Source organism: Dama dama, chromosome 27 (genome assembly GCF_033118175.1).
Source record: "Dama dama isolate Ldn47 chromosome 27, ASM3311817v1, whole genome shotgun sequence".
Lineage (NCBI taxonomy): Eukaryota > Metazoa > Chordata > Mammalia > Artiodactyla > Cervidae > Dama > Dama dama.
Genome location: NC_083707.1, coordinates 54521137 through 54548026, shown reverse-complemented (window position 1 = coordinate 54548026; position 26890 = coordinate 54521137). Strand labels below are relative to the sequence as shown.

Here is a 26890-nt window from a genome sequence, read left to right as displayed (position 1 = left end):
ATGGGGAACAGCTGGTTTTTGTTTAAAAAGCTGTTTTGCGAAATGTCTGAATCTTGAGGTGTAGAACTGAGGTCACCAGTAAAAGCAGGTGCTCAGAGACAAGTGAGAAGGACTCTGGGGCCGGCTGGCCCTGTAATCTTCTGCAGGGTGTTTCCTATTAGAGGAAAAAGTGTTGAAGTTGGCTGCTTTATTTAGGACGCAAACTGATAAAGTAATCGCATTAGCGAGGCTGTTAGAAATTGAGCATCTTTGAACATAGCCAGTGCTCGAGTGTGAATAACTAGCTCCCTCTGAAATGGCTGTTTCCCTCCCAAGCCTTCAAATACAAAGGTCCAAGGCTTTAACTTACATTAGGTGTTATAAGCCCTTGAATTTCCTCTTTAAATATACCCACAGTAAAAAGAACCATCATTCCAAATAAACAGCCCCAGAACTGAGTCTGTCCTCCGAGTTCACAGAGGCGAATCTCAGGAAAAGGCAGGAAAGGAACCCGAATTGGCGGGCCCGGGAGGGGGCGGCTTTGAAAAAGGCCAAGTGCAGAACATGTGGAACCACTAAAGTCCAGTACACGTCAGATATCCACCAGCCTGAAGATGAAAGGAAACGACCTCTTCCCCTGGGAGCTGGTGGTTATTAGCAGCTGTTTATCCAGTCGGGGATAGAGATTAACATTGTAATTTTTTTTTCTTTTTTTTAAAGAACTAGAAGAAAATTTGTTTGGGAAGTTGGCTCCTCATATCAAGTCACTGTGCATTGCCAAAAAAAACTTCCTTTCTCAGATTCAAGTACTGAGGTTGAGCAATGTTATGATTCTCTGAGAAACTCAGGATTACCAAAAAGCCCATCTCCATAAAATAGGAGCAGAGGAGGACAGAGAAACCAGTGGACGTCTGCCCCTGACACATTCCCTTGAACTCTGCCCCGTGAAGCTGGCTGTTGAGTCTGGTACCTGTTCTCAGCCTGCCTCCACGCGGGGGTCTTCTCCCACCCCCTGCCCCACTGCCCCCCTCCCATCCCCCAAATTAATCTTTGCCACTCTGAGTCCTGTGCAGATGGATTTTGCACATGCCTGCTGCTTGTAAATACCTTTTCATGGCATATTGGGGGAACTCTGCAGAGCTTTATTCTCAAAAAAAAAAAGAGCTGGATATTGGTATTTTTCTTCCCTGATTTAATGCTACTCTTAATGTCATTTTCTTTTATTAAATCCTTTCTTTTGCTTTTGATCTTATTTATAGCAGAGCCACTGGTCATATGGAAACTATTATTGTATAGCTGGGAGATGAAAGACTTCATTGCAGTTAAATAAGAGTGAATCATTTGGGCCAATAATACACACATACAGTGAGGTACCATTTGTATCCAGAATGCCCTATGTTGTTCACTTTGTAACAGAGCCACTGAGGTTTATAAAGGGCTTTACCAAAGTCTGCTTTTTTTCCAAAATATGTCATCTGACAGTATGGAAACAGGTTGATATGCAATCCTTAGGTACTTCATATATATATATATATATATATATAGAAGGAGAGAGAGAGAGAGAGAGACACTTTTTGTAAAAATAGGAACTTTCATTTAAAGTTGAGATGTTAATATTAAATGTCAGGGTTTTTTGTTTTTTTTTTAAGACTATATTTAGATAATCTGTATCAAAATTCTACCCATCTTTCAAACCCTGTCTATGATACCGTTTTCTTCTTCAAGTCGTCTCTGGTTTCTCCATCTGATATGATCTCATCCATCCTTTAAAACCCTACATGACCTTATACTCCATTATGACATTCATCTTATTTTGCCTTATATAGTATTTTTTATATTAATCCACCATTAAGATGTAAGAGGCTATGAAGTAATAGACACATCTATCTTTTATTATTTTTTCCTGCAGTGGCTTGCATATATACATAATAGCCATTCCTAAGGCCTTTTGAATTAAATGAAATGTTTATTTTTTTTATAGAAAATGGCTAACCCTATATTCAACAGTACCAAAAGCTTTTAGATTTCAGAGTCTTACAGGGTATATGCCATTGGTGTCATCCCTGACCATTTAGGAAGTGCAGAACTGCACCCTGTGATATTACAGTCCTATACAAGGACCCAGTGCTTGCCCTTGGGGTGCTCACATTTCAGAAGAGGCATAGGCTTTGTGAATAGCAGCCAAACAACATCCTTGATGCGTAAGCCCTGCCCTACTAGACAATGGCCTCGAGTGATGTCCATCATTAACAGTTAGGGGAGAGCCCTCTGCAGATCCAACAAGATGTTGAGAGTCCCAGAGACCCAGGCAGACTAGGAGGAATGAGAGTAAGGGGGTCTGTGGGACAAATAGAAGTGGGTCCTGGAGGGGAAACCAGCCCTTCTGTCCCGGGGGACAGAAGACGGAAGGCTTAGCTCAGGCCTTGGGGATGTGGGCGTGAAGGCAGCAAGCAGGTAACTGAAGATGGAGAAGCAGTTTAAGAACAGGAGGGAACCAGCGTGTTCCTTTGGTGTCCAGGTGAGGGACCCGGAAGCATAAGGTATTGATAAGCTATCTTAGACTTCATCCACAGGACAGTGAAAAGCCATGCTAGAATCTTGATATGCAAGGGCTCAAGGGCAGAGGGTACAGCATTTACAAGCTGAGTATTTCAGAAGGGATGGGGAAGAAATGTTTTATTAGACAAGCTTCTTTACACTTGCATTGCTTTTCCAAATATGTTACGATCAGCAGGTGTTACTTGCATAATAAGAAAAGAGTTTTAAACATAAAGGCCTGATTCTTTCCCCGTAGAGATCATTACAGAGGATTGAGTAGACCTCCCTGTGCTGTACAGTAGATTCTTATTACTTATATGTATAGTAGTGTGTATATATCAGTCCCAGTCTGCCAGTTTATCCCCCTTTCCCCTTGGTAACCATGTTCGTTTTCTACATCTGTGACTCTACAAAAAAGTGGGTAAATGTATATGGGTAACTGATTCACTTTGCTATGTAACAGAAACTAACACAGCTTTATAAATCAACTAAACTCCAATAAACATTAATTTAATTTTTTTTTTTTTTTAATGAAAGCCTGTTAGTAAAGGATAAATCCCTAGTAGTAGGCTTCTTGGGCTAGCTATGGAGCACTCTGTGTGCCGGGCAGGCTGACACAGGTGTGTGTATTCTGCAGGGACCAGAAATCCCAGTACGTATCAAGCATCCAGTTGTCTTCTCCTTCACTCTGGCAAAAGAAGCTGCTTACAAGTGACTGCACATTTGCACCATCACCTCTGTGCTACATGAGCTTAGTTCACTAGGCTTGGATTAACTTTAGTTCCCTCCATCCTGCTTACTCACTGCTCCCCAGGGCCAGGAAGGGACAGAATGGACTCTGCTAACCACCCCCCGAGGTCCCCGCCTGATGGGCTGCCTCCAGTCCTAGTTTCCGGTGTAGGAAAGTCATGTCAAGTATTGGGGGCAGAGGGTGGGGATACAGAGGAGAGAAATGAAACAGCTTTAATAGATGAAACTTATGAGTTAAGGAAAAAAAAAAAAAGATGAACTGAAATCACATAGCTGCCATTTGCATTTCTCAAACTCGATCACAGAATCATTTATTTTTAACCATTTTGGTGGACATCATGAGAGTTTCAGCCCGGCTGACCCCGTGACAGGTTAACACTGCCAAGGTCAGGGTCATTTAAATCATGCTCAAATCCTCTCGAATGTTATTTTATCATCTGGGGAATAAGCATTAAATTCATTTCCAAGAATTGCCCAGTAAGAAATTACCTTCCATTTTCAGATAAAGCATAGTTGAAGCTGTGAGATTTCTGGGGAGGGGAAATTTTTTTTTTTTTTTTTTTTTAAGAAAATTAGGTTTTCTCCCAGTGAACATTTTAAGAATCGAAATCCAAACTAAAGAACTGAATCCAGATCTGACTTGAGTGAAAAGTCCTCTCAGTGTGTAATCAAATGAATTTTAAAAAATGGTCTGATAATTTTTTAAAACTGAGGAATATGGAAATTATATTCGTGGTTGAAGGGTCTCCCAGATACCACAGCTTTTTCTCACATGAAAGAGCTGGTTTGCAGAGCCTACTCTCGTTTTCTGCAGAATTCAGTGCCTCTGATACTATTTCTCAATATCTACCACTGCTATTTCATGAACTTCCGAGTTCCCATCTGTGAGCTATTAAAGTTTGCAAGACCACTTCCCACCTCTGTAAAAGATGCCCCTTTTGGACTCAGTGGTATTTTTTGCACATTTGAGAAAATGTTTGCTTTCCTCTGTTATGACACAGATCTGGCAAGATAATTGAAACTGAAATCTAGCACTCTCTGACTGTCATGTATAATTGATATTTCATGAGGAGATTACAGTTCAGACACCAAAACTGTTTTCTCTGTCAATGGGTGTCTAATTACAGTAAAAAGCCCATCAACATTTTTTTTTAATGATTATGGCAAAACAAGAGAAAGTTAAAAGAGAGAAAAGTAAAAGTTACCAGGACTTTTTTTCTGGGCCCATTCTCTTGTTGTTATTTTCTTTCTTTCTAAAAAAACACCTCTGTCAAAAGGAAATTTTTGAACACGATGCCATTAATTACAGACTTTCATTTTGAGATACCAAAATGTTTCTAACAGCATTTCTGGTTTTGTGTCACTATCTCTGGATCTAAAAACTGATGACAAGTTTCCTAAAGTTCCCATCCTACGCTCTTTTAGAAGGATTATGGTAGAGGAGAAGGGACTGCGGTCTGAAGTCCCTTCAAACTGAACTGTTTGAAGCAGTTATCTCTGGAGATAACATTAACAAGGATTGAATAACTGCCAAATGAAATTTAATACATTTTCCCATCCATGCAATAGGCCTCTTAAATACAACAGAATAATTACTTTCACAATACTCCCTGGAAACAAAGAGAGCAGAAACACTGAATGCCTTTTTTGTTTGTGATGTCTGTTGTGAGCGCGAGGATCAGGAGAAGGATGTTTACCAGGGCACTCCACGTACCCCTGCATAAAAACAGCGTTGCCAGCAGCCACCTCATTTGAAGTTGCATATCTTTTAAATCTGTTTATGTTGGAGGAGTTGTGGCAGCTATTAAATTTTGTAATTTAGTTAGACATCTTGGCCTTGGCTTGAGTTTGGTGGACTGTGATGGTTTTTCCCCTCTATGATAAAACTAAAATGATTTTCGTATCTGCATCTACACACACACACACACACACACACACACACACACACACCCTGTGATGGTTTTTCCCCTCTATGATAAAACTAAAATGATTTTCGTATCTGCATCTACACACACACACACACACACACACACACACACACACACACACACACACCCTGTGATGGTTTTTCCCCTCTATGATAAAACTAAAATGATTTTCGTATCTGCATCTACACACACACACACACACACACACACACACACACACACACACACACACCCTGTGATGGTTTTTCCCCTCTATGATAAAACTAAAATGATTTTCGTATCTGCATCTACACACACACACACACACACACACACACACACACCCTGTGATGGTTTTTCCCCTCTATGATAAAACTAAAATGATTTTCGTATCTGCATCTACACACACACACACACACACACACACACACACACACACACACACACACACACACACACACCCTGAGAGAGAGTTGTAAAATGGAAACTTCTGCAGGTAGCCCCATTTGCCCCTTAACTCTGTTCCCCTCCTTTGTACGAGTGCATATGTGAGTGTGTGTATATGTGTGTGTGCTAACTCAAGTCAGTCGTGTCTGACCTTCTGCAACCTTATAGACTGTCGCCCACCAGGCTTCTTTCCATGAGATTCTCCAGGCAAGAATAATGGAGCAGGTTGCTGTTTCCTTCTCCAGGGGATCTTCCCAACCCAGGGATTGAACCCAGGTCTCCTGCGTTGGCAGGCAGATTCCTTACCACTGGACCTCCGGGCATGCCCAACCAGACTGGGGGAGGGGGACATCTGATCCCAGGCTGGCCTGTTCATGGGATGGTCCACGTCTGCTTCAGAATGGTGAGCCAGGCCCTCAGATGATCTCAGCATTCTGAACTCAGAAATACTAAAACAAAGAGGGAGTTAGGGGCGGGTTCAGAACCTGGAAGGATGTAGTGGAAGCTCCTGTGGAAGAAGAATACAGGGTGCAGTCCTGAGTGGCCAGAGGCCAGAGAGAGAGGTACCAGCAGAGGTGGGCGAGAAGCTGGCATGGCCCCTGGGGAACAAGAGATGGCCTTAGGTCCCAGGAGTTCTCCAGGCCCTAAACTTCAGTCACCAAAAGCTTCCTGTTTGTGGCTGAGTAATATTCCATTGTACATATGTACCACAACTTCTTTATCCATTTCCATTCACCTGTCATTGGACATCTAGGTTGCTTCCATGTCCTGGCTGTTGTAAATTGTGCTCCAATGAACACTGGGGTGCATGCGTCTTTGAGAAGTGTGATTTTTCTCAGGGTATGTGCCCAGTAGTGGGATTGCTGGGTCATATGGTAGTTTTATTCCTAAGGAACAAATTTGAGTCCGTTCTAATGAAGAGGATGAACCTAGACCTTGTTATACAGAGTGAAGCCAGTCAGAAAGTGAAAACCAAATATACTATATTAACAAATACGTATATGGAATCTAGAAAAATAGTACTGCTGAACCTATTTACAGGGAAGAAATGGAGACACAGACATAGAGAACAGTCTCGTGGACCCTGTGGGGGAAGGAGAGGGTAGGACAACTTGAGAAAGTAGCATTGCATGTGCACACTGCCATGTGAAATAGGTAACGAGCGGGGATATAACAGGGAGCCCAGCCAGGTGCTGTGGGATGACCTAGAGGGATGAAGGCAGCCGGGGAGGCTCAGGAGGGAGGGGGTATGTATATAATGACGACCGATGGGCGTCGATGTGTGGCAGAGACCACCACAGCATCGTAAAACAATTATCCTCTAATAAATGAAATAAAAAAACAAAAAGAAATCTTCCTGTTAAATCTCCTTTTACCTGAGCAAGGTGGAAGGAATTTCTGGTCCTTGTTGCTAAAATCACTGCAGTAAATTGATCACGCCATGAAAATTCCACCAAGGATAGCTGTAAAGCCCCACACGGGCCAGGGCCCACATCTAAGTTATTCGCCACCGTCCCCAGCACCTCGCAGAATGGCCAGCGCCAGCTAGATTAGGATATCTTTGCTGAATTAATAAAGGTACTCTCTGATCAATTAGCAGTTATTGAATAATGTTTATAGTTTAGTTCTGTCTTCTGCTTTTACCATAGATATATCTAAAACCATATTGTATGTGACTGTAAGAAGACTCTATTGTTAAAGACTGCAAAAAAAATTTACTATCAGTATTGATAAAGCTGTTTTCATGGACTGCCTTTTAACTTCATTGCTTATCTAGATGAAAACGTTCTCAAAATAGGACTTTAATGAAATATGGATTTTCTGGGTTCCATCCTTAGAATTGATTTGTAGGTTAAAGGAATCTGCTTTTTTTCTAGCTACATTATTATATATTTGTAAGTGGGCAAATCTTGGCTCTCATATATACAGATGGCAGTATTGGTTTTTCTGTCTATTTCTGAGTTACTCTGTTGATGGGTTTGTGCTGGCCATTCACTGTGGTTTTTTTCCTCATCTCTCGTGTGACCAGAAATAATGTTTCTGAGGGAGAAGTAAATGGGGTTAGGAAGTGCTGTCTGTGGCCAAGGAAGCAAGCAGAGCAAAGCTAATTCTTCAAATTGGAATATTATTCCATAGACACGGGCGATGGAATGGATCCTGGAAAGTCAAGCTAATTAGATGGATCCATGGATCTAGACCTATCATTGTTGATCCATTTGTTCCTGAAGTATACACAGTTTACAAGAGAGACCTTCTAATATCACAGATAATGTTTTCAACTTCCTTTATGAAAAAGAATGTATTATTTCAGGTCTCTAAGGTGATCTTTAGAAAATTAGTTAGGTAACCTCCGTGGATAAAAGCCAAAATCTAGTCCGAACAACCACCTTCTCAAACATATTTATAGATCATTTAAGATTTTGCTGTCATTCTGCAGGAGAAAGCTTTAAAACCAAATGGACATGAACAACATAGAGACAGAGTGCAAAGAGGATCCTAAGTGAAAGCAGCTTGACTTCCCAGGTTTCTTAAACTGCGCAGACTCTTACTTACATGCAGCAGGCAAGTGTCCTCAGCCCGGGCACCCACGGGCGTCAGCGACCACTGTGTGCCTGGTGCCGGCCGCCCTGCCTGCCGCTGCTCCCGCAGGAGCCTGAGGGTTACCCAGCCTCACTGCCAGTGTTACTTTCTCCATCTTGGGTTTGAGTACCTTACCCAAGATTATTTAGCCAGTAAAGAAACCAGTTACAGTTAGAACCTACATATTTTTAACTCTCATATTGTGTTAATTTTCACTTAGTTATGCTGTCTATCGTATTAGTTGAGGCAGAAAAAATAGGTTCTTTTAAAGGTGTGTGGGTTTAAAGATTCTTTTAAAAACTAAACATGACCTAGAAGGGGAAAAAAAAATTTTTCAGGATTAATAACTGAATATGTTTCAATTGAAAAGCAATGCCTTAACCTTGAATTGCATCTCACTTGCCCACAAAGAAGGCTTGAGGGTTTTAACAGAATGATGCTAAAATATTAGGAGGGTATGGGAATCTCCGCCATGCTCAGATTGGTGGTTACCTTCAGTGATTCCAACTTAGACTCATTCTTTGTGGAAAGAAATGTAATCCACTGGGAAGGCCAGTAACTATGAATCAGCAGTTGGATAATTATTTAGGTTATACTGATTAACAGTCTTAAAGAGCTACCATTTGATCAGGGCCTGTAAAATTCATGCTTGCAAGTTGACATCTTAGAATGAAAGGATAGTCATTGATTGAATCAGTCTTCTAATTGCACAAATATAAAAATGGAAAAAAGCTATCACTCTTTGGTATGAAAGGGAAATGAAAACATACACAAAGAATGAGAAACGGTTGCAGGGAACTGTGTGGGCATGGTCTGCCCGTAAGAGATCAGGCTTCAGTTACAGATGCAAGTCAGGAGAGGCATGGCTAGTGTTAAATAGTGAAAAGGGCTGACACTTATTCCATGGATGGAAGTTAAATCCAGGACCAGTGGGTGCAGTGTCCAAGGAGGCCAACTTGTGGTGGAGATGGAGAAGCTGTTTTGGAAGATAATCAGGTTCTTAATGTATCTGAATCGCCTACATATCAATAGGAACTAGCCACCTTCCAGACTGTTCTGGGAAGGGACAGACAGCCCTGGACTCCGGATCTCTCAGCTGCAACATTCATTTAAACTTCCAGGTGCTCCTGAGTCCTTAAATCCTTTGCTCTTCTTGTAGTATTTTAACTTTCTTTTTTTTAAATCATTTTAAAATTACTTTTAAAAAATTATAAAAAACGTGGAGTTGGCTTACAGTGTTGTGTTAATTTCTGCTGTCCAGTGTATACATATACATTCTTTTTCATATTCTTTTCCATTATGTTTTATCACAGGACATTGAATGTGTGTCCCTGTGCTATACAATAGGACCTTGTTGTTTATCCATTCTCTGTATGATAGTTTTATTCTTGCTGTATTTTGAATCTCAGCAGTTAGTATGATTTATATGGTCCTCCCCCTTCCCCCTGTATTATTATCTTCTGCATTGTTTTGGAGTCTGTAAAGGTGACACTTCAAAGTAGGCTGTCTTGAGGTGTAGCACATGCTTCATTTGGTTCTGTGCATTTTATTGTTGCAGTTCAGATTCTTATTGTTGCACTTTGCCAAAATACTCTTTTAGAACACTGGGTAGCAAAAGAGTGAAGATTTTGCTTTGTGGTTTTCTATTTCTGATTGGGAGAAAATGTACACTTTTTGATTTGTAGCAGTATAAATTCATGGAGAGATACTTTTTAGTGTTAGACCCACTGTCCTGCATCAGTGTTCACCTAACAATACACTAACAAATAACTACTTGGAAATGCCAGTGAAACTTTACTCATGTTCCTCTTGGTTTCCAAATGCTCAATGGTCTTACTTGAAGGAGTTCACTATACAAGTCAGCTATTGCTGTCTCAGTGCCATAGGTCCAACACCTCTGGACCCCAGAGTAGGTAGTAGTAGTTAATAAAAAAAAACTCAGCAGTATTTTTTTTTTTTTTTTCAGACCAAGTCATCATGCTGTACTCTATAATTTTATTCTTGGAGGCATCGAGAGTGTTTACAATATGGTGTCTATCTAGGATCAGAATAGTTAAAAAAAAAAAAAAAAAATGGAAAAATGTCCAAACATCTTTGCATGGCAATGATGGCATTACTGGTGTGTTTAATAAAACCTTTATTGGTACATTTTCCGGTATGGTGGCATTGGCAGAAACGGTCCCCCTTTGGATTTGGAACTCAGCAGCTGATGAAATACAGTAAACATTAATTTGGAATGGGCTGCCAGTTTTGGAAAGCCAGGTGACATTTTATTATATTTGTACCGAGCAGGGGCTAGGTCCCATACTGCCGTAGCTTCCGCTGTCAGAGGCTTAGCTGGCATTATGGAAAAAAAAAAACATGGCAGGCCTGAGAATCTTATCCCCTGAAATGAAAGTCGAATGCCAAATTGAAATTCCTGTAGGATTTCCGATAGCAATGGGGGAATTGAGAAGCCCACAATTAAGCATATGGGCATTAAGATAATTGTCAGATCTGTTGGCGGACATGATAGAAGGCAGATGGGTACGAATCAGTACGCTCCACCGCAGCACCCTGGGAGACAATTTGACGTTTTACCTGCCTGAGCTCCTCTGCCATATTTGTCACTGGATGTACAGCACGGCATCTTACTGAGCGTTAAATGTTTGTTTTTTTTTCCGCCGAGGACTGTAGCTGCATGTGTGGTCCTTCAGCGCCCTCTAGTGAAATGCATTGGGGAGTCTTGGTTTTTCAAAGGCTGGTCTTCCTTGCTCGGGTCCTTGCGGCCGCACCTCTGACGCCCGCTCACCGCCGCGGTCCCTCTCGCCCTTGCAGGTCGGGGCCCATCGTGAGGACGGCGTGGCCCTGCGAGGCAGCCACTCTCTCGTCCCGAACCAGGTTCCGGTGCCACAGCTGCCTGTCCAGTCGGCCACCTCCCCTGATCTGAACCCACCCCAGGACCCTTACAGAGGTAGGTCCGCTCAGCGGGGCACGGCTCATCCCCCTGAGCCGGCAGGCCCCGTGTGCCGGTGCTGCCTCCTTGGCGTTCATCCCTCGGGAAGCACTGGCCCATAACCACTAAGGCATTTTGGTACCAAGATGGTAAGGAAATGGGACAGGCTTTTGAACGTCGACGGCTAATTGTGTTCCTTTGGTAACTGTTTTCCTCCAGCGTCCTCTGAAACCCTGCTCCTGTTTGCAGCAGGGGATGAGACCAGATACTGATGAGAGGAAATGTGATTTTAGCTATTTCCACATTGCGCTCATCCAGATCCTTTAATGTGGTTAGTCGTAGCCTGACAGTGATGTTTCCAAATGAAGAGGAAGGAAGGAAATGGGTTTTTGTTGCTTAAGATGGAAGGAAATGTAGGTACATTTCAAAAATGGGACTTTGGTCGGATGAGTCATCTGGCCCCGTCCTGACTGCCCCGTACCCCTGACTCCTTTCGGCTTTCCAAGACCCCAGGTGGCTGGGCCACAGGAGCAAGACCTGGGTCCCAGGTCCCTCTGCAGCTGGCTGGCCCGGTGACCAAGAGATGCTTATGTAACACCTCGTTGCCCTCACATTGAGAATAAAAACATGCTAACGGTGCCACAAGAATGAATATGTGTAAGCATTTTTGTCCAAGTACTAAGCATTTTAAGAATCTGAGTGTTAACTGTATTGTGGGTATGCCTGCCCATTTTTATCTGAATAGTCAGACTTTGATGGCCCTTTCTTTCAAAGAGCCTTTGGGTTTTCTTTGTCTTAGGTCAACCCTTCTTATTGTGTACAAGCATGGCCTGAGGATGTTTGTTGTTAAAATGCTGATTCTGATTCAGTTAGTCTGGGATTCTGCATTTCTAATGGGCTTCCAGGGGATAAGCATACTCCTGGTCCCCTGATCAGATTTTGAGGGACAAGATTCTGGACCCCATAGATTACAGGTGAAAGGAAATACTGAATAGACACACTTCTACCTTAGAAATAAATGATTGCCTTTGGGCCACATTTTAAAATATATTGTGATCTTGGAAAGTTGAGCAGTGGAAGAGCTAGAAATGTCTTCATTGAGCTGCTTTCCATATGTACCATTTTTAAACACTGATTACTCCTCAAGGATAAGAGAAGCCTAATTTCAGAATATCATTAGGGTATCTATTGAAGTCTTGACTGTACATATTTAGTGTACTCCCTGGGAATTATATTTTAAGGACATTTTTCTATTAAATCATTGCATATGGAAGAAACTCAATATAATAGCTGATATTTACTTGGGTTCTTAATCAGAACATTGAGGTGTGTGATTTTCATGATTATGATTTTCATTGCAATTAAGTTGATGTTTTGTAGACAGTGAAATTACCATCTACTCCAAAAGATTGCAAAATAGAATTTAACCTCAGAGCCAATGCAGGGATAACTTGTTTCTGCAGGTGCATTTTTGAAACTTCACCAAAGATGAGGAGAAAAGTGACATCACACAGTTAGTTGGGCGGTCTGAAACGTATAGCCGGCAGCCCTCCAGCCGGGCTGCGTGTCTGCGCCTCAAGGCTCTGGTGTCACCTATCTCTTTCATTTGTCTGCAGGCATGCCACCAGGCTTGCAGGGCCAGAGTGTCTCCTCCGGCAGCTCTGAGATCAAATCCGACGACGAGGGTGATGAAAACCTGCAAGACACGAAATCTTCCGAGGACAAGAAATTAGATGACGACAAGAAGGATATCAAATCCATTACTAGGTCAAGATCTAGGTAACAGTATATAATACTGTCGCTTCATTTAATTCCTTTATTGGACTTTGATGAAGTGAACAGAACAGGAAGAAACACTATTCAGTTTTTTCCTGGAAGGTAAATCTGCAGCTAAAAACGAAAATGGAAAGGCTTGCTCTAGAGGCACGAACGTATCGTTTGAGATACCTGTACTCTAGGAAAGCCGAAACTGCCTTTGCGTTTATGAATTTGGACCCAATGCTGATGACATACGGCAAAATCAATTTATCACCAGTTTAAATGCAAGCAGTCGATTTGTAAGACTGCTGCTTCTACAAATTTGGTCGGAAATATTCTTCCGAAAATACTTCTAAAAAGAGATCCTATTACTATTGAAAACTCAATTGATGTATGTGCAGTTGTAACTTTTTTCTTACCTTGAAAGTGAGAAAGTACCGATTTCCCAGCCTGAGTCTACGCAAGTTGATATATATGTATAAGAGCAGTACCTATGTTGCTAATTTTTTTTCTCTTGACTACTCCTTTCTACAGAAAATGCAACTGCAGGAAAATAGCTTCTGATCAGTTTTCTCAGGTCCCCAGTATCTTTAAATTAGAATCTGTCTCCTTGAACTGTAATCTGATAAGCAAATGGACTTTTTTTGAACATCGTGACACGCACGTTGTTTGCCTCAGTGCTCTTGGATAGTTTTTATTTGGAAATTTAATGAGCTGTACTACAACAGTACCTCCCTTTATAAAAAAATATTTGTTTGGCTGCCCTGGGTCTTAGTGTGGGCCTGTGGGATTTAGTTCTCTGACCAGGGATCAGATTCAGCCCCCCTGCGTTGGGAGCACGGAGTCTTAGCCACTGGACCAGCAGAGAAGTCCCAATACCTCCCTTTTAGAGGCTGTCTTTCTCAAGGTTATGCCTAGGGTCCTTTAGGAATTAAGGACATGCCATCTTTTCATACTGCCTTTGTAGTTATAAGATACATTTTATTACTAAGTTCTACCACAGTTTCGAAAATTCTGGAAGCTTCGAGCTTATACCTTTCCACCATCACTGTGGTTTCCTGGCCCTTGGCCATTTCCTGACTCTTGCCTTGGAACGATAAGACGTTCCAAGGAGGGCCTTTCACATCCTTAGCAGTTTCTCTGCTAATTCAGTCAACTCTTGGTAACTTAACTAGTGGCCATAACACATGTATTATCAATTGATCCTTTGAAGTCTCAATGCAGCATTTAAACTTGCTGTTAACAACCTTCTTGTTTTAAAGGTCACTCTCTTGACATTCACTTAGGCCTCCAAAACTGTTGTCTGGCAAGGCTTTCCAAATCTAGGCAGTTTTGTTTGCATAAACAGCCTATAAATGGATAACCAATTCTCATTCATTATTGGCCTGATTACACTTGGAAAACAATTTCCCATTTTCAGCCCCATTTTGGAAAAAGTGTGACACATGTTTGCTATGTAAAAACATTACCCAAATTTTTACCTTCAGGACAGGACCAGCAGAAACTCGACTCTGTTCTCATTTTGCTTGTTAAAACATCCACTTTTTGTGGTGGGCTGTGGGCGTGAATTCATAGCCACCTTGAATTCCTTGGTGTTGGCCAAGGTCATGGATGGGAGAGAGAAGGGCCTGCAGAGGAAGTGAGGGAGAGAATCAGATGGCAGAGAAAGAGAGAGCTTCCTGATGGGTTCAGTTCAGTTGTGCGTTCACCAGCACACATCCAAGGCAGACAGTCCCATCTGGAAGGGAGTTTAACCTATGGGAAGACGAGCCAAGTCTTAAAGCATCTTTCTTTGGTGTCTGCCTTCCTTGCAAGTGCTCTTGGCTTCCTTATGTACGTCGTCTTTATGGGCAGCATGTGCTGTGGCCCAGGAATCCACTCCATTTCTGCCTGACTGGGTCTTCTCTGTCATGGTGCATCCTCACTGAAGTGTGGGCGTTACACAGAGATTCTTCACAGTGGAAGATCTGGAGCCATTCATGTTTAAAATTTTTTTTTTTTAACTTTAAAAAAAAAATGTTTTGGCTACTCTGAGCAGCATGTGGGATCTTAGTTTCCTGACCAGGGATTGAACCCACGGCCCTTGGCAGTGGAAGCGCAGAGTCTGGACCACTGGACCGCCAGGGAGGTCCTGGACATGTAGATTTTAAACCAGTACTCCTAAGTGTACATTGAAGTGAGTAGATGGCTTCCCACGTGTTCCTCCAGCTCTGAAAGGTTGTGATTCACATCTTTATTCTGTGAGCCTTGCAGATTCATGGAATTTTAAGGTCGAAGCTCACCTTGTTCATCCTTGGGGTCAGTGCTCAAATCTCTAGGCTGACATCCTTACAGATGGCCACTGCCGTTTTGCTCCTTATAACGGAGGCTGTTGCTTTTGAGCAAAGTATACTTCATTTTTTATGTCTCTCGTACTCAAAAAAGGGTTCTTGTTCATGTTCATTCAGACTATCCCACTTGGAGTTCTTTGCTGTGTTCTGTCTTTCTAAGGCATCTTCCATGCCTCTTTTTCACGTGATTGCCCAGAAACAGAAACCTTGATGCTATGAAATCCTCCTGATAATGACAGGCTTTCCAGGTCGCTCATCATCCTATCTGCCCCCCATTCAAAAGTTTCTAATTTATCAGGATCTCACCCAGAAATAGAAGTCACCTTGTCTTTCCAGACTCCTGGCTCCAACCATGCCTTTGGTGTGAATCATTTCTGTTCTCACAGTCAGAGATCCGCTTTTTGGCTTCATTTTTGTCTCACAGTGAGGTCGTGGTCATTGATAACCCGTTAAGTTTGAGTTGGGTTGGGTTGGCTTTGCCTGAAACTCAGGTTTCCCCAACCTGTCTGGTGACCGTAAACATACATAGTGTTAAAGGTTATGGAGATGATATTTTTCTAACCTGGCTATATTTAACACGTGGAGAAAGTGAGACTCTGATACAGTCAGTGGCCTGACCAAGCCTTCCAGGCTGGTCAGCAGACAGCAGGCCCTCAACATTCACTCCCATTGTCCTGAATGTGGGACCTTCTTAATCCTGTTTGAGCTGCATCGTGTTAATTTTGAAGTATCCACATCGTTTTCAGTCCCTTGTTTTTCTCAGCTTTCACATGTCACAGTATGAAGGTTTTAAAAAAAAAAAAAACCAGCTTCAGTCTACAGCACTTTCTGGATTGCAGTCCTGAAGCGTAGCTTGAGCCTGCGGTGACCAAGCACTGCTTTGAAGCAGGTGGCTTTATGGACGAGAGCCTTGTTGTCCCTTTTTTGCTCCCTTCTATCCATAGGGTGCACTTGGGGCCCCCGTTTGAACCTCTGCTGTTGAGTTTGGGTTTTATTTCTGGGAGACTCTGAATGTCTCACGTGGGGACGGTCATAACCACCTCAAGCAATGCCAAGCCCTGGCGGATGGAAAACTCCGGCCAGGGACAAGAGCTTGAGCTGGAGAAGCTCCCCGAAAGCTGGGGAAGGAAACGGAGGGGATTTAGAAACCGTCCCTTCCCGCGCCCCCATTAGAAAATGCCGCGTCTTCCGCTTGTGTCCGCAGCAATAACGACGACGAGGACCTGACGCCGGAGCAGAAGGCGGAGCGCGAGAAGGAGCGGCGGATGGCCAACAACGCCCGCGAGCGCCTGCGCGTGCGCGACATCAACGAGGCGTTCAAGGAGCTGGGCCGCATGGTGCAGCTGCACCTGAAGAGCGACAAGCCCCAGACCAAGCTCCTGATCCTCCACCAGGCCGTGGCCGTCATCCTCAGCCTGGAGCAGCAAGTCCGAGGTCAGGGCGGCGGCCGGCCTCCTTGCGGAGGTCAGGGTGGAGGCCGAGAGGCGGGGCCGAGGCGCCCCTCAGCATCACGGGGCCATTTATTTCCGTGTTTCAGTCACACGGAGACCTACAAGGCAGCCCCCCGCCCCCTGTAATGAAGCCCCGGGAATTTTCTTACAGCTGGGACGGACGTTCCCGTAGATCCTCTCGGTAATCCGAGCTCTGCGTCTTTGCTTGGGGCTTCCCAGGGCGCCCAGGGGCAAAGAATCCGTCTGCCGAGGCAGGAGATGTGTGTTCGATCCCTGGGTCGGGAAGATGCCCTGGAGGAGGACATGGCAACCCATGCCAGGCTTCTTGTCTGGAGCATCCCGTGGACAGAGGAGCCTGGCGGGCTGCAGTCCACAGGGTCGGAAAAGAGTGGAACGTGACCTAGCAACTAAACAACAAGTATTTGCTTTACCAACTATCTTAGACCATTAAGCAGCCACACAGTTTCCCCAGGCAGACAGACGGACGTTTACCCGCCCTGAGCGAATGAAGTGCGGCAGTGTGCATTTTCCCGCTCGGCCCTCTTGTTCTGGAAGGTAGAACCGGAGAGGAAGGGTCAGCAGGCCCACAGAAGCGTAGCCTGAGCGGCCCGCACCAGAAGCCCTGGGCGTGACCTGAATTCTCTGTGCTCTGCTCTTCCACAGAAAGGAATCTGAACCCGAAAGCCGCGTGTCTGAAGAGAAGGGAAGAAGAGAAGGTCTCCTCAGAGCCGCCCCCGCTGTCCCTGGCGGGCCCCCACCCCGGCATGGGAGACGCGTCCAACCACATGGGACAGATGTGAAAGGCAAGTGTGTTTCCAGCCGTTTCTGCAGGCGCCCCTCGGGGACGCGCGCCCCGGCGACAGCCGGGAAAGGCGTATCTGACCCAAATGCACACAGTGTTTCTCCCTACCTTGGGGGAAAAAAATTTTTTTTAAATGAACGCTTCCCTTCTCTGTTACACACATACTAATTCATCTTTCTCTCTTCTCTCTCAGGTCCAAGTTGCCACATTGCTTCATTAATACGAGAGACCACTTCCTTAACAGCTGTATTATCTTAAACCCACATAAACACTTCTCCTTAACCCCTTTTTTTGTAATATAAGACAAGTCTGAGTAGTTATGAATCGCAGACGCAAGAGGTTTCAGCATTCCCAATGATCAAAAAAACCGAAAAACAAACAAAAAAAAGAAAGAAAGAAAAAAAAACATGCAACTTAGGGGTTGACTCTCTTTAACATATCATTCAGAATGTGCAGTGTGCAGGCTGAGACGCAGCCCAGAGACTGAATGGCAATCTTTCCACACTGTGGAACAATGCATTTGTGCCTAAACTTCTTTTGGAAAAAAAAAAAGTATATAATTAATTTGTAAGTCTGAAAAAAAAATATTTAATTTAAAAAAAATTGTAAACTTGCAATAATGAAAAAGTGTACTTCTGAAGAAAACGACGTGACCGTTTTTGTTGGTATTCAAGTCAGCTAGTGTTTATAATGACCGGATATCGAATAAGGGAAGCCCGGCTGCCCTCGTAACAAAACCAGCAAATATCCTGATGACAGCGAAGTGATGACATTAGCCATTCCTTAGGGTAGGAGGAACAGATGGATCTTATAGACCTATGACAAATATATATATAAATATATATATAAATATATATTAAAAATTTAGTGACTATGGTAAGCTTTTGTTCATTGGTTTCAGACTTTTTTCTCCTGTAAAAAAATAGTACTGATTAACTTTTTTAAAAGAAAGATTTTACTGTAAATACGGAGTTTTTTTTGTTTGTTTTTGTTTTGTTTTTTTTTTTTTTTGGTCTGATTTCTGTCCCTTACCCTGGTTTGTTCTCGTAACCTGTAGTGCCAACTCTGCTTCTGGAGCAGGTAGTACAGGATGAAATGCTGACCCTGATGTTGCTTTTCATTCATAAATAAGTAGAAAATTGTTTCTTCAGTCTTTTGGGAACACAGGACTTAAAAGTCACATCATGTGTAGATATTAACAAGCAGCATTACCAAGACATGGCAAAGAGTTTGTCTGAATTGTAATGTTGCGTTTGTGACCCTCTTCTGGGATTTTCAGAGGTACAAGGTTAGAATGCTACAATGTTACCACTGTGCCTTCCAATGTTTATATCATCGGAAACATAACATAATCAAAGTGGCTGTGATTTAACAAAATGATTAAAGTGTTACCTACATGTGTAGCCGAAGTAGTGTGCAGTGAGGTGTTTCTGAATACATGGTCAGATTTTTGGAAAAAAACAAAAACAAAAAAAAACAAAAGTTCAACAACCATCCAACGAGAAAATTGCAAGTAGTGTGACAGAGCTGATTGATTTTGTTGCTTTCTTGATTTTTTTTTTCAAAATGGGTTTACTAAGATGTAGAATGACTTAACTGCCTCCTCCTTTGAAAAAAAAAAAAATGCCAATATTCAATCATCATGCAGCATTATATCAAGCCTTATAAGTCCTAAAGCATTAAGTTGCACTTTCTTGAGGAGGGGTAGTGCAGTATTTCTCTGGCCAGTATGAATGAAGTTTATACTTAACATATTTGATAGAAACATAGATCGAGCTATGGCACAGCAACTCATCAGATAGCTAGCTTTGACGTCTGGGCACAACTGAACCAACTTCCATTGTGAATCTTTATAATGATTGACTTTGGTGTATAGTGCAGTAAAGAAGTAGTGCTCCTAGTTAAGTGTTTGTCAGCATCCTTTTGTCTCTAACTCGTTTCTATTTTTACAGCCACACAATCTTGGCATGTATTAAGGAAAAAAAAAAATCCCTTGTTCAAGTAGTTTTTCCACCTATCAGCACTGAGTAAATGCCATAAACCCATCGAAATGGTCTAAATGTTCCATCTGTTCTCCTGTTTTGCCAGTTATATAGTAATGAAATACATTTGTAAATTTTATGCAACAAATGGCAAACGTATCATTATTTTGAAATTGTGTATGTAAAAGTTATATTTTTACATGTAGACTCTTGTTATTATGTGTTTTAATACATTGTATCGGATTTTGTTTCTCTCTTTTTTTTTTTAAACAGTGTGGTTTAAAAACCGTCTCATTGAAATGAAATAGTGAGCTACAAGAATCTGAATTTTATGTTCATTTCTGAAAATGTAAGAACAAATAAGATAGTTACCACGTGGTCATCTTTTACAAACCCATAAACATTTTGATTAGCTGTGTGTGTGTTGAAAACTGTAAATATGTTCAGTAGTGATAAAACGGAAATACTTTGATTTGTTGATAAGTTCCTAAAATGTGGAGGTGGATTAAAACCTTAGAATAGCAGGAATCAGACTTCATGAAAAGTTATTTTGAGGCTTCCCTGTGAAAATGGACGAACAAAGGGGCTCAGAGAAGGGCGTGGAAGACAATATTGTGTGCTCTTCCCCTCCTCCTGAATAATGGAAACTGTGTACTTGTACCCTCAGTATGTTGAAGATATCCTTTTAGTGGTACATTCTGCACTCATTTTGTATACTCTTATCAAGGCGGGTATCCCTAGGAACAATATTATATAGGAAGCAGGTATCTTCTGATCACATTCAGGATAAGTGTATAGAAAATACGGTGTTTACTCTTTAGGGAACTGGAAACACTCCCTGCATTGATGTACATTTTAAGATTGGCACTTTTTGATACATGTTATCATCAAGGTGCTTTCATAGAGCTGATTTAAAGATTTTCAAATCTGTAGACAAAGCAAAAATTGTACTTCTTGGATTATTTTTTAAATTGGTGCTTTATATTTTGTTGTCACTCAGAGTAAAAGCTGCAATTTACTGTTCACCAGCTTTGACCCCTTCATTAATCAGTCATGTAATACCTCTATTGTGGAATTCCCTTTGGAAATAAGTGGAAAGCCTTTCTAACGGCCATCAATGCTGCTCACTACTTTTTGCTTGGTGGAGAAACATCCGCGGCCATCCATATACATTGGGTTGTATCCCCATTAAAAAGAAAAAAAAAAGATGAAAGGGAATGTGGCCTTTTTAGTGTGTTTTTTTTTCTTGTTTTGTGATTATCAAACCCAGGTAAGATATTGGTATTCTGCGCTGGATTTTTGGATGAAATTTAGCAGAAGACAGTTAGGATTAAAGTACCATACGGGCATTTCCTAAGGGTCCATACTATACTATGTATATGATGAAACTTAGGCTGGGGATCTGTTTAAGAGAGTTGGACTTTAAAAGCAACTTGGAACGGTTGATCCACCTCCACATTCAAGTAATTTATGAATATGCAGACTAGGGATCTGTTCATCTAGACATTTTTCCCATTTGTCTTCTGTGTAGCTGCAAGGAACACTAATGTTTATACAACTGTCAGTCCACCCAGTAACGCAACTGGTTCTGATTCAGTCTTCCGATTCCTTTTTTTGTTTTTTGCTTTTTTTTTTCTATTTCTTGATTCTTTTTTTTTTTAATTTGTGATCTTTATTTTGATGAGGGATTGTGGGGGAGGGTGGGGAGGGTGTTGAACCAAGACTTGGGGTTAAGAGGATTTTCGTCTTGGATCCAACAGGCAGAATATGATCTGTGTCCAAAAGTGAACTTGAGTCAGGAATGAAACAATTTCAGCATAAACAAGCACAAAAATTTAGTCTGCTGGCTGACTGGAAACAAAAAAAGTCAAGATGGAATATGAGGAATTCCAACACAATGGGGCACCAAGGCCTCTAGGCCTCTCTTTTTATTTTGCTTTGGGTTCTGTTTGTTTTTCTTTAGAGACATGCTCTTTCTCATGGGACTTGAAGTGGACTCATCTTTGTGCAGTGCTGGTTTTGCCATACTCATTTCAAGTATTATAGACATATGTAATGGTGAAAATATATGAACTGTGGCCTTTTTCATTCTTGTTACTTGTGATGCAATTAAGTGAAGATAAGGAGAAAAAAAAAAAAAAAAAGCAGAGATTTACCATGTATCAGTGCCTGGCTTTTTGTTATAAAGCTTCGTTTGTCTAGTGCTCTTTTTGCTATAAAATAGACTGTAGTACACCCTAGTAGGAAAGAAAACTAAATTTAAAAATAAAAAATATATTTGGCTTATTTTTCGCAGGAGCAATCCTTTTATACCATGAATATTACAAAAAAAAAAAATTGTCAGATTCTGAATATTTCTTCTTTGTAGATTTTTGGAATCATTATGAGTAAAAGTTTGTTACTTTATTTTACTATTTAAGAGATGTTATTTTACCATGTGTTACTGAGACGAAACTGTACGGTAGCTTCTTTTGTTTGTTTTCTGTTTTTTTTTAGTTGGAGGTCGCAGCGGGGAAAACTTTTGCGACTGTACACATAGCTGCAGCATTAAAAACTAAAAAAAAAAAATTGTTAAAAAAAGAAAAAAAGGGAAAACACTTCAAAAAAAAAAAATATAAACAGTTACACCTTGTTTTCAATGTGTGGCTGAGTGCCTCGATTTTTTCATGTTTTTGGTGTATTTCTGATTTGTAGAAGTGTCCAAACAGGTTGTGTGCTGGAGTTCCTTCAAGACAAAAACAAACCCAGCTTGGTCTAGGCCATTACCTGTTTCCCATCTGTAGTTATTCGATGAAGTCATGTACATGACCGTTCTGTAGCAATAAATGTGCCATTTTTATAAACTGTTTCTGATACTTGTTTCATTTCATTTTGCATTGTCCATAGAGTTCTGATTCTCTGCTGTAAGTAAAATTGCATCTAGATTTCATTTTCCAAGTGTTGGAGGTGTTGACAGCTTAACAAACAAAACATACCGAAAAAAAAAAAAAAATCATAAAAACAAATTGAAAAGCAAAGCACATGATTGACCAAGGAAGAGATGCCCTTATGAAAGTGGAACCAGATGCATGCAAAACAAAAAGAAAACTGTCTAGAGGATTAACTAATTGAAGGAATCTAATTAACATACGTGTTACCAGCTATGCATTTGAAGAGCTTTGAACTGCGCCATTGTTGCCAGTGTTTTTGGTTGGGCTGCAGCTTAAGTCAAGTCAGCCTTAAACTTTTGGATCAGTTGGTCAACTGTTTGCCAGAACCTCCTCAGCTAGATCTTTTCAGTCAAAATTCTAAAATGATTTCTTTTGTATCACTTTGTGAAGAATTGACTGTTGTTAACCACAGTTACTATTCCACTGTATTGATACTTTCTCAAACTCTACCCACCCCACTACCTCTGGTTGATTCTGTTGACTATTAATCCAGATGTGGGCAACCAGACGGGCTTTTTTCTAACTTGTACAGACTGATGCGTGTCATCTATGTTGGGAGGGGGGAAAATGTACAGACTAAAATTATTCAGTGTTATGTACTGTAACTTAATATTTTTGTAGAATGGACATCAATCTCCTTTGCAAAACCTGGAGGCTGTTTCAACATTGCATTGTAGAAATGTAAAGTCGTGTATGCAATGGAAAGAAAGCCCGTGATTAGATAAGCGCTTCATCACAGAATGTTCTAAATCCAGTATGTGGTTTTGGAGGATGTCTTCATATCGCTGTTGTACTCTTTCTAACGGGGTTTAGTAACTAGTTTGCCTGAAGGAAAATGGGATAATGCCATTTGGTTCACATATGAGATGCCCTCCACAGCCAAATGTTGGGATTTTTTTTTTTTTTCTTTTTCTTTGGATTGTTTGCAGATACTTAAATTTTATGAAATTTCCAAAGATTTTGGTTGATAAGCCCTTTTTCCTTCTAAATGATTTGAGATGTTCTTATGTTCTTACTGTGTGTTTTAAATATAGATAAAAAAAAAGCCACAAGCATTTAGTCTTTTTTAGTGTTATATTTAATCATCTCACTGTTACTAAAAAGGGGGGGCGGGGAATGAGCTTGGGCACCACGTCAGTGTCTCTTACCTAGTCTATTAACATTACGTCTTATTTTAAAGGACCACATTAAACATGAAACTCTTGATTTTGATTCATTTTCCAAAGGGAAGTTAAATTGCTAGGGTGACTAAAATAGTATCCAAAAGTTAAGAAGATACCAATAATGTTAGAAATGAAGAGGGAGAGGTCATGCAAAGGAGTTGAAGCAGGCAATCATTTTTAGTCTCATAATTGGATCCATTCGTATAAGACCCAGTGAAGTTTTTATTCTAGGCTTTAATTATAAACCACCTTTCTCTTGACTAACAGCCTAAAACATTCATTTGTAAGCCACTTTAAAGCATGCAAACAATGAAAAGAACTAGTATGTTTCTCCTGGTCAAATCACTCCAGAATCTTACATGTAAATTGCACTTGGGATCCTTAATGCCATGCCAGCTAGAAGGGCCTATAGTTACCAAGCCATGCTCCTCGTCCAAACGAGTTGCAAGGCCACATGCTCACTGGTCATCCTGTGTTTGAAAGAACATAGCCAGTTTGGAAATGACTTAGAGAGGCAAGAAGAGCCAGCCTTGGTATTCCTGAGGGGTCCTTTACATTGAGGTTTGTTGAACAAATGTGGACGTGCGTGAAGTCTTCAGGAAAGGAAGACTCGGTGCCGCAGCTGGGAGAAGACACTAGTTACAAGCACCAGTGCCTTGCAGTGCTGTCTTCGAAAGATGTTAGGTGCTATGGATTCACAGCAGTCAAATCAACCAGCCAGTCATTATCCAGGTATTTGTTTGAACGCCAGACCTTAAGATGACTGGATCTGTACTGTAACTGTACCTAGCAAGTATCATAGTTTAGTAGGAGTTTTGCCATGGAAGATGTGTCTCTGAAACAGGGTTTCTTAACATTTTTGACTTGTGGACTCTTTGAAGATGAATGAACTCACGCCATACAAAAAAAAAAAAAAGACACGTATGAAGGTCAAGTCCACATGCAGCTTTAAGGAGCTGATGACTCTCTAGAGTCATAGAGATGTAGACACTTGAGATGCTTGTTCATGGATCCCGAGTTAAGAAAATCCCCATACAGTAACTAAAGCTCCTGGGTTTGAAAAACTAGAGCAATTCCATTTACCTTAACTGGGATGGCTGAGCCTAAGCGGAACTGGACTGGTGTCTGGCTTCTGGGTAAAAGAAAGACCCTTTGTGTAACAAAAAAATAATACAACCCTCATTCACATCTGTTACGCTATATTTAGAAGTCAAATGGCTTTGGCATTCGTATGAATGTTCTTGTAAGAGGAAGCAGAAACTTGCCAAGTGCAAAGTGAAAATGCTCATGCAGAATCAGACCTGCTGGCTTGAGGTCTTGGATGGTAACCAGCCCACGGATGAGGAACGCTCTCGTTCTTGACCAAAAGTGACCCAATTTTGAAGAACAGGACAGCTTGATTTTTGCCAGGACTTCTTTTATTTTACATAATCTGGATCTGTGAGTGGAGTGAGGCCATTTTAAAGCGTGAGGCTGTGGAGCCAAGTGACGGGCTTTTCTTTAAAGCTAAAACAAGTCACCAGTGTCCTGACTGTCCAGGGCACCTCCCTCAAATGACAGGTCTGACTCCACGTTTTAGCAAGATCCTGCCCCCCCCCCACCCCGCACCCTCCCCAGCTGAATCCAGGTCTGTCTTTTGTTTTGCTTTCATCTTTGCTACTGCCTTCTTATAGATTTTTTTTAATAGCATTTCTAAATTTCTTTGCAATTCTCATTTTCAACCTTATTCTACAAATTGTTCAGATATAACTAGATGTGAGAATGTTCAGGCCATATGACACTGCTAGCCAAACAAAAATGTGCACTTGCCCACTTTTTCTAAAATAAACTTTATATTCTGGAATAGTTTTAGATTTACAGAACAGTTGCAAAGATAATACACAGCATTCCTATATACCCCTCACCAAGTTCCCCCTAAAGATAAAATGTTGCATGACCATGGTGACCTGAAAGTGAAATGAAAGTGTTAGTTGCTCAGTTGTGCCGGACTCTGCATCTCCATGGACTGTAGCCTGCCAGGCTCCTCTGTCCATGGAATTCTCCAGGCAAGAATACTGGGGTGGGTGGCCATTCCCTTCTCCAGGGGATCTCCTCAACTCAGGGATTGAACCCGAGTCTCCTGCATTGCAGGCAGATTCTTCACCATCTGAGCCACCAGGGACGCCCTGCATGACCATGGCACATTTGTCAAAACTACGAAATTAACAGTGCTGTCATCTCTCAGTATCCCCCAGGGATTGGTTCCAGGAGCCCCTGCAGACACCCCAGTCTGCAGGTGGTCAAGCTCATGGTAGACAATGGTAGAGTGCATTCAGGCCCCTGTATCCACGGGTTCGGCGTCCACGAATGCAGAAGCCTGACTGTACTCCCACTGAATTTCACCAGTTTTCACCAGTACCCTTTCTGTGCCCCAGAATCCGGTCCAAGATCCTCTGTGCAGTAGTCGAGCACACCCGAGTGCTAGCGCAGACTGCGTGGTTGGTGTATGCACAGCATCCTGTGGTCCAAGGGTCTTATCTGAGGGCATCACTGCCCAACTGAACTACAGTGAAAAAAATAATCAACTTGACATGTCATTTACAATTCTTCCCATTTATTGTTTTCTTTCAAAAATCCCTCCCACTGTGATCACAGGTATTGAACTGGAAGAAGACAGAAAGGAATGGAAAGGGAATGTGGGGAGACATATGGCACCTACAGACCAAATAGTTAAGTGACTCATCCAGGGTTCACTCACCACTGAATTTATTGCCGAGTGCCAATTAGGTGGAAAGCACCCGACCTAATCGGGAGTGCAAGGGGAACCGTCCGTACATTTAAGAAATCCAGTTAGAAGGCACCAGAGGCATCTGCTTGACCAACAGCAGTTGCTATGAGGCAGGGGCAGAGCCAGAGGCTGGGGGCTGGTTCAGAGGGGCGCGGTGTGCCTTCCAGGGCAGACGGGACATTTATGAAAGCTCCCTTGAGGTGGGAAATGCATTCTGACCAGCAGAGTAGATAATGGATTAAAACAATGGCAAGTCCTTCTGCTAGGAAGGAAGTAGACGGATAGGAGACGTTTTTGGTAGCTTAAACCACGACAGTGCCCTTTCAAATTGTCATCCCGTTCCCATCTTAGAATCTCATGGCTGACGGTTTTTGGTCTTATTACAGGATTATTACAGGCTCCCCTGGGCAGAGGCCTCTGAGTGAGGAGGACAGGACATAACCACAGCCTTCCACTGGATTACCCTGAGGACCTGAGTCTAGACCGACAGGCAGATCTTACAGAGAAGACAAGTGTATTCTCGCAGTTCACACAACTCTAGTGTCCTGGCTCCTTTGTTCCCGAGGGCCCT

The 26890-nt window shown here is 41.9% G+C and overlaps 1 protein-coding gene across 28 annotated transcripts in view; it reads left to right on the top strand.

Moving 5' to 3' along the window:
• TCF4 (transcription factor 4) overlaps positions 1-22302 on the top strand; it is a 378467-nt gene extending 356165 nt beyond the window's left edge. For 21 of the 28 annotated variants that reach the window (XM_061131188.1, XM_061131173.1, XM_061131175.1 and 18 more), the window contains 5 exons: positions 11019-11154; positions 12753-12915; positions 16429-16658; positions 17339-17478; positions 17671-22302. In XM_061131188.1, coding sequence (XP_060987171.1) covers positions 11019-11154; positions 12753-12915; positions 16429-16658; positions 17339-17475 — 666 coding nt within the window. In that variant the 3' untranslated portion in view covers positions 17476-17478; positions 17671-22302. The remainder of the gene's footprint in view (positions 1-11018; positions 11155-12752; positions 12916-16428; positions 16659-17338; positions 17479-17670) is intronic. The other 7 variants (XM_061131184.1, XM_061131186.1, XM_061131179.1 and 4 more) reach the window with 1 other exon arrangement.
• Positions 22303-26890: the final 4588 nt, after the last annotated feature.